The 13,264-nt window shown below is 42.9% G+C and overlaps 2 protein-coding genes across 2 annotated transcripts in view; one reads left to right on the top strand and one right to left on the bottom strand.

Annotated features, from left to right (window-relative positions):
* rars2 (arginyl-tRNA synthetase 2, mitochondrial) overlaps positions 1-3,882 on the top strand; it is a 23,851-nt gene extending 19,969 nt beyond the window's left edge. Inside the window, exons 19-20 of the mRNA XM_084091656.1 lie at positions 3,624-3,687; positions 3,767-3,882. Coding sequence (XP_083947782.1) covers positions 3,624-3,687; positions 3,767-3,853 — 151 coding nt within the window. The 3' untranslated portion in view covers positions 3,854-3,882. The remainder of the gene's footprint in view (positions 1-3,623; positions 3,688-3,766) is intronic.
* An 85-nt stretch (positions 3,883-3,967) lies between these two features.
* Positions 3,968-13,101, bottom strand: slc35a1 (solute carrier family 35 member A1). The gene is made up of 8 exons (XM_084091663.1): positions 12,947-13,101; positions 12,395-12,572; positions 12,101-12,260; positions 9,687-9,839; positions 8,584-8,650; positions 8,333-8,509; positions 8,065-8,199; positions 3,968-6,341 (listed from the first exon to the last, which is right to left on the bottom strand). The coding sequence occupies exons 1-8, from the start codon at positions 12,954-12,956 to the stop codon at positions 6,211-6,213; spliced, it is 1,011 nt and encodes a 336-aa protein (XP_083947789.1). The 5' UTR covers positions 12,957-13,101; the 3' UTR covers positions 3,968-6,210.
* Between the last annotated feature and the right edge of the window lie 163 nt (positions 13,102-13,264).

Raw genomic sequence — 13,264 nt, 5'->3', positions numbered from 1 at the left:
GACCCTCAGGTACACATGACCAACTTCCTCATGACCCTCAGGTACACATGACCAACTTCCTCATGACCCTCAGGTACACATGACCAACTTCCTCATGACCCTCAGGTACACATGATCAACTTCCTCATGACCCTCAGGTACACATGATCAACTTCCTCATGTCATGACCCTCAGGTACACATGATCAACTTCCTCATGACCCTCAGGTACACATGACCAACTTCCTCATGACCCTCAGGTACACATGACCAACTTCCTCATGACCCTCAGGTACACATGACCAACTTCCTCATGACCCTCAGGTACACATGATCAACTTCCTCATGACCCTCAGGTACACATGACCAACTTCCTCATGACCCTCAGGTACACATGATCAACTTCCTCATGACCCTCAGGTACACATGACCAACTTCCTCATGACCCTCAGGTACACATGACCAACTTCCTCATGACCCTCAGGTACACATGATCAACTTCCTCATGTCATGACCCTCAGGTACACATGATCAACTTCCTCATGACCCTCAGGTACACATGACCAACTTCCTCATGACCCTCAGGTACACATGACCAGCTTCCTCATGACCCTCAGGTACACATGACCAACTTCCTCATGACCCTCAGGTACACATGATCAACTTCCTCATGACCCTCAGGTACACATGACCAACTTCCTCATGACCCTCAGGTACACATGATCAACTTCCTCATGACCCTCAGGTACACATGACCAACTTCCTCATGACCCTCAGGTACACATGACCAACTTCCTCATGACCCTCAGGTACACATGATCAACTTCCTCATGTCATGACCCTCAGGTACACATGATCAACTTCCTCATGACCCTCAGGTACACATGACCAACTTCCTCATGACCCTCAGGTACACATGACCAGCTTCCTCATGACCCTCAGGTACACATGACCAACTTCCTCATGACCCTCAGGTACACATGATCAACTTCCTCATGACCCTCAGGTACACATGACCAACTTCCTCATGACCCTCAGGTACACATGATCAACTTCCTCATGACCCTCAGGTACACATGACCAACTTCCTCATGACCCTCAGGTACACATGACCAACTTCCTCATGACCCTCAGGTACACATGACCAACCCTCAGGTACACATGACCAACTTCCTCATGACCCTCAGGTACACATGACCAACTTCCTCATGACCCTCAGGTACACATGACCAACTTCCTCATGACCCTCAGGTACACATGACCAACTTCCTCATGACCCTCAGGTACACATGACCAACTTCCTCATGACCCTCAGGTACACATGACCAACTTCCTCATGACCCTCAGGTACACATGACCAACTTCCTCATGACCCTCAGGTACACATGATCAACTTCCTCATGACCCTCAGGTACACATGACCAACTTCCTCATGACCCTCAGGTACACATGACCAACTTCCTCATGACCCTCAGGTACACATGACCAACTTCCTCATGACCCTCAGGTACACATGATCAACTTCCTCATGACCCTCAGGTACACATGATCAACTTCCTCATGTCATGACCCTCAGGTACACATGATCAACTTCCTCATGACCCTCAGGTACACATGACCAACTTCCTCATGACCCTCAGGTACACATGACCAACTTCCTCATGACCCTCAGGTACACATGATCAACTTCCTCATGACCCTCAGGTACACATGACCAACTTCCTCATGACCCTCAGGTACACATGACCAACTTCCTCATGTCATGACCCTCAGGTACACATGATCAACTTCCTCATGACCCTCAGGTACACATGACCAACTTCCTCATGACCCTCAGGTACACATGACCAGCTTCCTCATGACCCTCAGGTACACATGACCAACTTCCTCATGACCCTCAGGTACACATGATCAACTTCCTCATGACCCTCAGGTACACATGACCAACTTCCTCATGACCCTCAGGTACACATGATCAACTTCCTCATGACCCTCAGGTACACATGATCAACTTCCTCATGACCCTCAGGTACACATGACCAACTTCCTCATGACCCTCAGGTACACATGACCAACTTCCTCATGACCCTCAGGTACACATGACCAACTTCCTCATGACCCTCAGGTACACATGACCAACTTCCTCATGACCCTCAGGTACACATGACCAACTTCCTCATGACCCTCAGGTACACATGACCAACCCTCAGGTACACATGACCAACTTCCTCATGACCCTCAGGTACACATGACCAACTTCCTCATGACCCTCAGGTACACATGACCAACTTCCTCATGACCCTCAGGTACACATGACCAACTTCCTCATGACCCTCAGGTACACATTACCATGGACGGTAACAAAGTACATTAACTTGAGTACTGTACTTAAGTACACTTTTTGAGTATCTGTACTTTACTTGAGTATTATTTTTTTCTGGAACTTTTTACTTTACCTTCACTACATTTGAAAGACAAATACCAATTTTCATTTTCAACCGCAATACAACGTCTGTCCAGTGTTGGAGATTAACGTCAATCCGGCGTTGGATTCTGACATCAACCTGATTTTCATTTTCAGCGTTGGGTTTGGTCTTCTAAATGCTAATTTTGTCATTGTTTTGGAGCACACTAGCTTATAGATAACAGTAAGGCTAACATATTCATACTAAAAGCCAAAAAACGTATTATAAAAAATAGGGCACTATTAGAGGAAACCACTGTGGACGTTATTGAGTGACTTATTCAATCTCACATTCAGTCCCACTGGAACTGTGCTCTAGAAATACATCTGATATTGATATGAGGGCAGGCGTAGACTCAGAGGCATAAGGTACTGTAAGTATTACACACAACAATGCAACAATAATAAAACAATGCATTGACATTTACTTTTGATACTGAAGTACTTTTAAAAACAAGTACTTCTGTGCTTTTACTTCAGTAAAAATCGGCCTTTACAACTTTTACTTGTAACGGAGTAATATCTGACCAGTAGTGTCTGTACTTTCACTCAAGTAAGAAAGTGTACTTTGTCCACCTCTGCTTGCACCACGCTGAGCTAATACTTCTGAGTGTGTAGCAGAAGAGTAGGCAAGCTTTGGGACAAACTACCACACTATAATTACCCTGTCAATCATCAGCGCAGGACTGGGTGTGGTGAAGGGCCTTGGGCTGGTTCTGCACTGCATGCCTGGCTTTCTTAATGCATCACATATTAGCTGTGATACATACACATCTTTTAAGAGCCTAGCAAGAAATGCATAAAAAGAACATAAAAACGTTATTATACTGTTGTAAGGTAAGACACTACAGGAAAACATTTGTTTCCATGCACTATGGTAATGTCATTGCGTTGTTAGGCATGCGCCAAAAACATCATCACAGGGATTTGCAATACAGGGAGTCTTATTTAGAACATGACAGTGTCTAGGCAGTGCGAGTCTTTTGCTGTTCACTCGTTAATATGATCAGGTTACAATCAGATGTGCACAAAACTCAGGTTTGGACTGGCGGTCTGAAAGAGGCTTTTAACAGAATGTGTAGAGCAGCGAGTCTCCAGAACCAGGACTGACAGGACTGTAGTTTTTACTGGGTTTATGGTCTGTCATAGTTTGCTCTGATGAGGTGTTACTGTGTTTTCAGTCACCTGGTGGCGTCGGCTCATCGAGAGCTGCCCGTGAAGGGAAGTCCAGCGGCGACGGCCCAGGTAAACACACACACACACACACACACACACACACAGAGTTCAGCAGCTGGACCGATGCTCACGGTGTGTGTTCCCTCAGGCCCGGCTGTGTCTGTTCAGCTCCGTCCGCTCAGTGCTGGCCAGTGGCATGAGGATTCTGGGTATTACACCAGTTGACAAAATGTGAATTCCTGTAATAAAAGTCTATTTCTTTAATGTTTGTTCATTTCTTGGTTAACACACAACATCATGTTTGAGATATTTCTTGTTTTGAAGCATCGGATCTGTTTACGTGCAGAAGTGTCTGAAAAAGTATGGAATTTTATTGGAGTAATTTCCAGGTCTGGATAAGTACGGAAAAAAAGAAAACCGATTATGGAAAAATATGTGTTTCCACACACTATTGCCCCTATTTAGATTTCTAAAATATAAAATTAAGAATTTCTTTAAAATGTATCATAAATACAGCGTGATTTCATGCCAAAAGTGGTTCTTGAGTGATTGTCAAACATGACACATTTTCATTATGCTAAACGGTTTCGTCTTTACCATAGACAACTCTTTTAAACTCTTGAAATATTTAATTAAATGCCAGATATAGGAGCAAATGATCATCTAAACCAAACTCTACTTTGCTGACTGCAACATCAAACCATGATTACAGTCAAAGTGAATATATGCAGGTTAAAGTTTCTCCTCATGTAAGCGCATGTTATCACTTCGAGAAAACCAATGAAACAGAAAATATAAGTATTTACCCTATGGTATTTACAGATGACTGTACTATATACCAAATATAATGCTGTATGGATCATCTATGTAAAATATGGACTGCTGTAACCCTGATCAGCACCGCAGGGACGCGAGTCACGTGACCTTCACCTCCAAACCACGGACAAAATAAAGACATGTTTACATGCAACCAAATAATCAGTCAATAATCGGGTGATGGACCAATCACACTGAGCCCTTCATCTAAACAATAAATCATGTGTTTAACAGGAACATTTTAGGCATGTGAAGCCTTAATCAGTCAGAAGTAAACGTGTGCAGTGCTGTGGTGTTCACTGGAGATGAAAGATTTCCCAGACAAGCTTTTCAGTCATTTAAAAAACTTGATGCAGGTTTTATGAAGGTAAATTTAAGATCAAGTACTGAATATTTCAGGAGTAAATTGATGGGAACAAATACTTCAATATGTTCTCTTAATATAAATGTCTAGAGAGAAACACGAGTTGTATTAGCAGCAACACATCAGAGTTTTGACAATACAACTGATATCCATTACTTTTAATTCATTTTTACAAAAAAAAGTAGCTTTAATCACTGCTTCCAAACACTAGATCATATACATGTTACTGTACTTCTGATCACACTGCACAGAAGTGACGCTCTCCCTTACTATTTCTGTCTTGTTTTCCAGTACAACTCTATTCTTAAATCAAGATGCATTTATTACAGATACAAAATGGCATAAAATCTGAAATCTTGTTTTCTGTGAAATAGATAAAAATGAAGCGAGTTTATGATTAAAACATGAACCAATATCTGCCAATGCACTTAGAAAAATCATCTTAATTCAGTGGGAAGTTTTCATAAGTCATTGACAGATATTTGTTCTTGATTTAAGTATAAACTCATTTTAATTTTTCAAGACTTAATTCTACATTTGCATCTCAAGTAAAAGTATCAGAGATGTTTAGATATTTGAATTGGAAAACAGGACAGAAATACTCATAAAGATTCTCTTTTTCTTTGCAATGCTTCATTTAATGTCAAAACTTCATGCATTTAAGACTTTAGACATTTTTAAGAGCTTCATGTGTGTAAGGGTGAATTTTTAAGATCCCCAGAATGCATCATCAAGGCAAAAACACCAATTATTACCTTCTCTGTTTCTAAATGCAGTTTTGTTCGAAATAAATGCAATGCACATGTAAACAAATATGTGAATCGGATTGCACATGAAGTGCTTTGTTCAGAATCTGAATGGGGTTAGGTTGTGGATTCGGGCTGGATGCCGTAAACACCCACTATCTGAGAGCTTGACGTCACACACGTTTAACATCACGTCTGCAGAAACACATCAGTCCATCAGAGCCTCGTGAACACACACAGAGATTGTCCTGGATTACGAGGCGTATCTTTCAACGTTTGCTCTGTGATTAAAACGAGCCGGCGATCCAGAGCTGTCGGATCCTTTTCACGCTCGGCTTACGTAAATATTTAAGAACTCTTCAGCAAACGACACTGGAAATCTAATCAAATATCCTGAACAATAAACCTGTCCGCCGTTCAGTGTGTGGGTTTGGCATCAGTGTTCGTTCCTCACGGCGGTGTCTCTGCATCAAGTCCTACAGTATAAATGATTTATATAGATAGAGAAAACCCCACATTCTTCCCCATAACCCCCCCTCCACCCTCCTTCATCATCATCATCATCATCATCATCAGATGAATAGCGCGTCTCCTCCTCCTGCTGTAGTGTTGCTCGGGTCAGTCTCTGTGCAGCGCTGAGCAGCGAGAGTCGTGTGTGGATCAGTGTCAGACGGAGATGAGCTTCTGCGTGTCCTCTCGCTCTGTGCTGGCCTTCAGTTTGCTGGTGTCTTGTTTGGGCAGTCCGTACATGTAGATGGACACACACACCAGCAGTGCTCCGAGGACGAACGTCGTCGCTGCAAAGAGCAGAGAGTGAGTGAGCAGAGAACGCCACGATGCTCCTCGAACACCACACTTCACTACAGAGGCCTGTTAAAAACACTACAGCATTCATTAATCTCAGTTCCTGTTCATGTCCACTAGGGCTGAGATCATCTAACTGCGTCACCAAGATCACGTTAATGACGCAATTACACAAGCTTCAGTCATTTATTTGTGCTGAATTATTTTAATGTGTTAAGGGCCATACACGAGTCTAGTTCCGGCGGAAGAGTGACCTCTGACCCGACGCATGATGTATGATAGAGAGAGCAAAACAAAACACTCTAAAACGCATCGGGTCAGAGGTCGTCTACTCTCACCTAAGCTTACGTTATTCCTACATCCTACGTCTAGACTCGCGTACGGCTGTTACCAGAAGCCAGTGATTATAATTTATAAAGTTATAAATATGGATATGTTTCTTCAGAAGGCCTTTATTAACCCCTGGAGGCGTATGGATTTACTTTTATGATGGATGGATGCACTTTTTTGGGCTTCAAAATCTCATCCTCCATTCACTCCCATTATAAAGCTGGGAAGAGCCAGGACATGTTTTAATATAACTCTGATTGTGTTCGTCTGAAAGAATCAAGTCCGGTCACACTTTATAATAACTGCACACTATTAATCATTAGTTAATCATTAGTAAACAGTTCATTAATCATTTATAAAGCATTAATAGACATTAATAAGCAGTTTATAAATACAGTTATAAATGCTTTATTCTTGATTTATAAGCATATCTATAATGTGTTTAATAATTGTATTTTCATACTTTATTAATGATCAATTTATCATTTCTAAATGAAGTATTGCATTATTTACAAACCGGTTATTTAGGAGTTGTCAGTGATTCATAAGATCACTTAGAAAGTGTGAGTTATAAAGCATTTAGTAGTGGTCAGTTCACTATGTTTGTGAGCTCATCTAAAGTGAGGACTAGTTATGACTTGTAAAGCATTTATAAAGGAGATTTAAAGGCTGTTAATATTTCCATGTTCTGTATCACTGTGTGTTTGTTTCCTTTTTCTGTTTAGAAGAAAACTGAGTCTTTAAATCTCCTTTATAAATGCTTTACAAGTCATAACTAGTCCTCACTTTAGATGAGCTCACAAACATAGTGAACTGACCACTACTAAATGCTTTATAACTCACACTTTCTAAGTGATCTTATGAATCACTGACAACACCTAAATAACCGGTTTGTAAATAATGCAATACTTCATTTAGAAATGATAAATTGATCATTAATAAAGTATGAAAATACAATTATTAAACACATTATAGATATGCTTATAAATCAAGAACAAAGCATTTATAACTGTATTTATAAACTGCTTATTAATGTCTATTAATGCTTTATAAATGATGAATTAACTGTTTACTAATGCTTAACTAATGATTAATAGCGTGCAGTAATTATGAAGTGTTACCGGACTTGGTATTAATTGCATGTGTTAACTTTGACAGCCCTAATTTCAACATTTACTAATACATAAAAAAAAATAATTCCATGCACTGATCAGTTTTGAGACTAGATTTCCTATCATCAAACACAGATGAAACGCATCATCATCTCTTTATTGTAGAGCTTCAGCAGGACCTGACGGGCCGACACACAAGCGGACGAGCCTCGTAAACACTCGGGTCGTGTGTGTTTCAGGCCCACTGATGAGAAGACGAGACTGAAGCACTCACTGATCTGCAGGCCGAAGAGGACGACGGACGCCACGGTGGACAGCACGATCGCAGCGGCCGCAGAGAAGCCCTTCATGATGTTATCGGTGTACTTCACCACCACAGACGTGTACATTCCTCCCACGCTCGCCAGAACTGCAGCAGAACACACAGGAGAAACCAGTCGGACCACTTCATCAAAGCCATTCAAGAGCTGGCAGCGTCTATTTAAATATATACTAGCATGACTGCAGGCCTCAGAAATAAAGGTCATGCCGACGTCACTCACAGACGACGAAGCAGACCCAAGGCGTGTATCCGTAGAAGAAGCCCTTCTCCAGGACCTGTGCGCCGTCTGTCCCGTAGACCCCGATGAGGGTCACCACGATCCCGGACAGGTACATCTGGATGTTTCGCACCCACAGAGAGGTGTCCGAGCTCTTCAGGACCTTCTCGAAGTACACACCTGATCCAAAACAGAGAGTCACTGATGTTCCCTAATGCGAGAAGCCATCAATAACACGAGTGAACGCATCATACCTGCAAACCCGGAGCAGAGGACCGCCACTGCGATCGCCCCGAAGCCCAGGAACGGGTTCTGCTCCACCTGAACCACACACACACACACACGCTGAAGGGTCAGTCCACCTAAACATGTCTCCCTCAAGCCATCCTAGGTGTACATGACTTTCTTCTTACAGACGGACACAATCAGAGTTATATTAAACATGTCCTGGCTCTTCCCAGCTTTATAATGGGAGTGAATGGAGCCTGAGATTTTGAAGCTCAAAAAGTGCATCCATCCACGATACAAGTAATCCACACGCCTCCAGGGGTTAATAAAGGCTTTCTGAGGAAAAATATCCATATTTATAACTTTATATTCTATAATCACTGGCTTCTGGTAACGGACGTACGCGAGTCTAGTTCCGGTGGAAGACTCTGACCTCTGACCCGACGCATGACCTCTGACCCGACTTGACAAATGCAGAAGAGCAGAAGATAGAGCAAAACTAAAACACCGGTCACGAATTAGAAGTCTAAAATTATCATTTTTAAAGAGAAATGTGGGAGGAGCTTTACCTTTACTGGATTACTTGTATCATGGATGGATGCACTTTTTTAGGCTTTAAAATCTCAGGCTCCATTCACTCCCATGATAAAGCTGGAAAGAGCCAGGAAATGTTTTAATATAACTCTGATTGAGTTCGTCTGAAAGAAGGTCATAGACACCTAGGATGGCTTGAGGGAGAGAAAATCATGGGATCATTTTCATTTTAAAGTGAACTATAGGTAAAGACGCTTTGGCCTATATGACAGTCACAGTCACTCTATCTATAACACTCATGGATCCTACAGAGTTCCTGCAGGCTCATGAATCAGCTCATATGTGGCCACCAGTGACTTCAGTGAACGAGGCTTTGTTACGTCATGACTGTTGTCGAGCAGTGGCCGGTGAGTGAGTGTGATGCACTACTTTAACAACAAGACCAGAACAATTGCGGCAATCGGCCTGTCCAACTCAGGAATCCGGTTTCAGAGTTATCTCCGAGTTTCCCAGTAGTTATACGACGTGAGAGGGAAACTAGGACTAGGAAGCTGGTAGTTCTGATGGTTCTGATGGCAGGTGAGGGCAGGTGTACCTGGACTTTGCTGGAGGTCGGCGGGGTCCACTGCACGAGCGTCACTCCTCCACACAGCAGGAAGACGGAGAACCACTGCAGACGGCTCAGAGAGCGGCTCAGCATCAGCACCATACACAGCGCCGTACAGGGGATCTTCAGCTGGTACGTCACCTGACACACACACACACACACAGTCAGACTGGACACACACCTCTGTCCCCGTCCTCGAGGGGCAAAACCGGAGAGTTTTTCAATAGTGTTTTTTCAATACAAATCGACACTGAAATATCTGAAACGTTTCCAATGCTTATTTTCCGCAGAATAGACACGATACCAGCTGCTCTTTCTCTCTCCTCTCTCTGACAGCGAGTTACACATAAACCCGCCTCTCCTCACTCACTCGTTTTACTCACTGAATACCGTTGGTGTTACAGGGCTTGAATTTCGGCGTGGGATTGAGTGTACTGCACATAATTTTACTAGGGCTGGGACGACACACCCATCTCCCGATTCAATACTATCACAATACTTGAGTGCCGATACGATATGTATCGCGATTTTTTTAAGAATTGCAATTTGATATTGCGATTATTATTATTATTTTAACACTAGACCATGGGGAAAAGTTAAATCATACACTTATACAGACTGTACATGATGTCAATAATGGCGCTTTTCCACTACACAGTACCAGCTCGCCTCGGCTCGACTCGACTCGGCTCTGTTTGGTTTTTTCCACTGTGTAAAAGTTGTACCTGTACCTGCTTCCAGGCACTTTTTTTCATACCACACCTCCGACGAGGTTCTGAGCGAGCTGAGGCGATACTAAAATGTGACGTGAAAACACGGCAGACTGCTGATTGGTCAGAGAGAATCGTCACTATTCACTGCGTCATCATTGCACGCGCCAGACGGAGTATACTGAATAAAAAACAGCAAAAACAAAAACATCCAAAAACAGCATACACTCGATTTCCTCCATTGTCCTGTGTGTGTGGGTAGCGGGTGTGCCTCGCGTAGAAGAAGTCACGGCATTTTCCTGCGGCGTCGCTATGACAACCAGGTACTATTGTGGAGGTACTATCTGCAATGGAAAACGGAGCGAAAAGCGAGCCGAGCTGAGCCGGTACTGGTAATGGAAAAGCGCCATAAGATGAGTCATATTTACAAAAGCAAATCATCACATCTTTCTGACTGTTATTTCAGAAGCGTCATACAACACTACATTCTCTTGAATAAATTCTAACAAATACATTTTTTAACAGTCACTTGTAATCAATAAATGCGTTATTTTAAGCACCAAGTTTCTGTCAAAAGCTGATTTTGATCGCTATCGTAGACATTAGTGTTCATATCTGAACCTTTATCCCAGTACTTCTATGATCATCTGAACTGTTGTATCACAGAAGTAATGATACTGTGATGTTGAAAAGGCTGTTAGTGAAGCGGTTTCATGACGGCTCTCTCCGGGTCAGCGCCAACACAGATCTGAATGTTGCGATGTGATTTTGTCAAAGTTTGATAGACAGACGAATTGAAAGATGGTGTGTGTGTTTGAATGGAGATCACATTGTTTTAAAGCTGAACCGTGCAGCTCTACTGTCTTCTCTCTCAGTGTATGAGCAGCGCGAGGGCTTTCAGTGCTTCAGTCTCACGTCTCCTCCACACGCACACTCGGGATATTACGCCACTCAACACTCACAGATAACGACACTTCATCCTCTGTAGGAACGAAAGTGGCTAACTTCTGTCAACCTCGTCTACAAGCAAGGGCTAAAATAAACCAATTCAATTTGAATTAATATCGATTCTGGAATAAAAAAATCTATTTTAAAATCGTTTAAAAAAAAAAGGTGAATCGATTTTTTCTCCCACCCCTAAATTTTACTCATTCCCTCAGATTTTGTGCTCAAACCCAAAGTGCGTGCATATCAAGCCATCTTGAGTTCTTTTTCGCTGCTTCTTGCAGTCAAATACACACAAAATAATGTCAAAATGTCAGTATTAGCGAGAATTCACGAAAACACAGTCAGTTCTGTTTTAAGTGAACGTAAACAGTTGAGAAAGGAAACGCATGTGTAACAGTATACTGGATCCGTGCGTCAGGTCTTAAAGTGACAGCAGCCTAATAAACCTTCTGACAGATTATGAGATGCTATTAAAAATATCTATATGGCAGTTTTTGGCAGTATCGATGTTAAAATTGTGGCCAGTGAAAATTGTGGCTGGTGAGCAAAAATGTTAATGTCAAGCCCTGCAGATATATCATGTAATGGCAGACTTACAGTCGTTCGGACTGCTGTTGTGATGGCAAAGAACTACATGAAGGTTCTTACTATATGTCTATTTTTGTGTTCCAGTCAAATAGAGGGTTTGGAACGATAGCGAGTTCATGACGAAAGAATCAGTATTTCCTCAGATGTTCATAATACCTGGTAGACCGCGGCGTCCAGGTTGCTCAAGGCCACGAAGGCCATGTTGTTCTGGATGGCGTACACCACGGACGGCACGCTCAGCTTCAGCAGCTCTCTGGGGCTCCTGAAGATGTGTGTGACCACCGCGGTCCTGCAGCGGCCCAGGTCCCCCGTCTCCCTGCGACACACAGCATCACAGCACATCAGACCACACACACACGACATGAGGAGACGTGTCCGGCTCACACAGCATCACAGCACATCAGACCAGATCACACACACGACATGAGGAGACGTGTCCGGCTCACACACCTGACCAGCATCAGCAGACTCAGCAGCAGCTTGATGACCTCCGTGATGCAGACCGCGGTGGTGGAGAAGTACAGGTCCGAGGACACGGTCCGGGTGTATCTGAGGGCCACGGTGTATGTGGCGGCGACCAGGGTCATGACGGACAGGCAGTAGATCTTGAAGACCACACTCACTGACTCTACAGAGACACACACACATCATCACTGACTCTGAGACACACACACAGCATCACTGACTCTGAGACACACACACATCATCACTGACTCTGAGACACACACACAGCATCACTGACTCTGAGACACACACACAGCATCACTGACTCTGAGACACACACACATCATCACTGACTCTGAGACACACACACATCATCACTGACTCGAGTCACACACCAGCACCAATAACCACACATTAAACCAACTCCTCATATAATAAACCAACTCCTCATATGATAAAGTACCAGCAGAACGATGTTACAGGTTGTTGTTATGATCATTTAACTTAGTCTCTTAAACTAACATGACAGCTCGTTAGAGCAAAAGTCTCCTCACTTACCGTTCGCCATGACTGATTTCTGTCGGTTACACAGTAATGATAATATAAATAATCGATCAGCTATCTTCTGATCAAGACGTCTGTCTGCATTTCTGTTTCCAAGACGAATGAAGAGTACAAGACACCGTAGTCAGGAACACACGGGCACTTCCGGGTGCGCGCACACACCAGGCGACACTTCAAAATAAAAGTCAGATCTATAGTTCAACTGTATCTTAATGAATAAATATAAAATCTGAGCCCTTCATGTGGTCACAAATTAATAGAGGGTGAATGCAATTTAATGCTGGCTGTCTTTTTTTAGTTCTTTTTTTTTAG

Source organism: Abramis brama (genome assembly GCF_963993115.1).
Source record: "Abramis brama genome assembly, chromosome: 18".
Classification (NCBI taxonomy): Eukaryota; Metazoa; Chordata; class Actinopteri; order Cypriniformes; family Leuciscidae; genus Abramis; species Abramis brama.
Note: the sequence above shows the minus strand (reverse complement) of the source record. Positions and strands in the feature narration are given on the sequence as shown.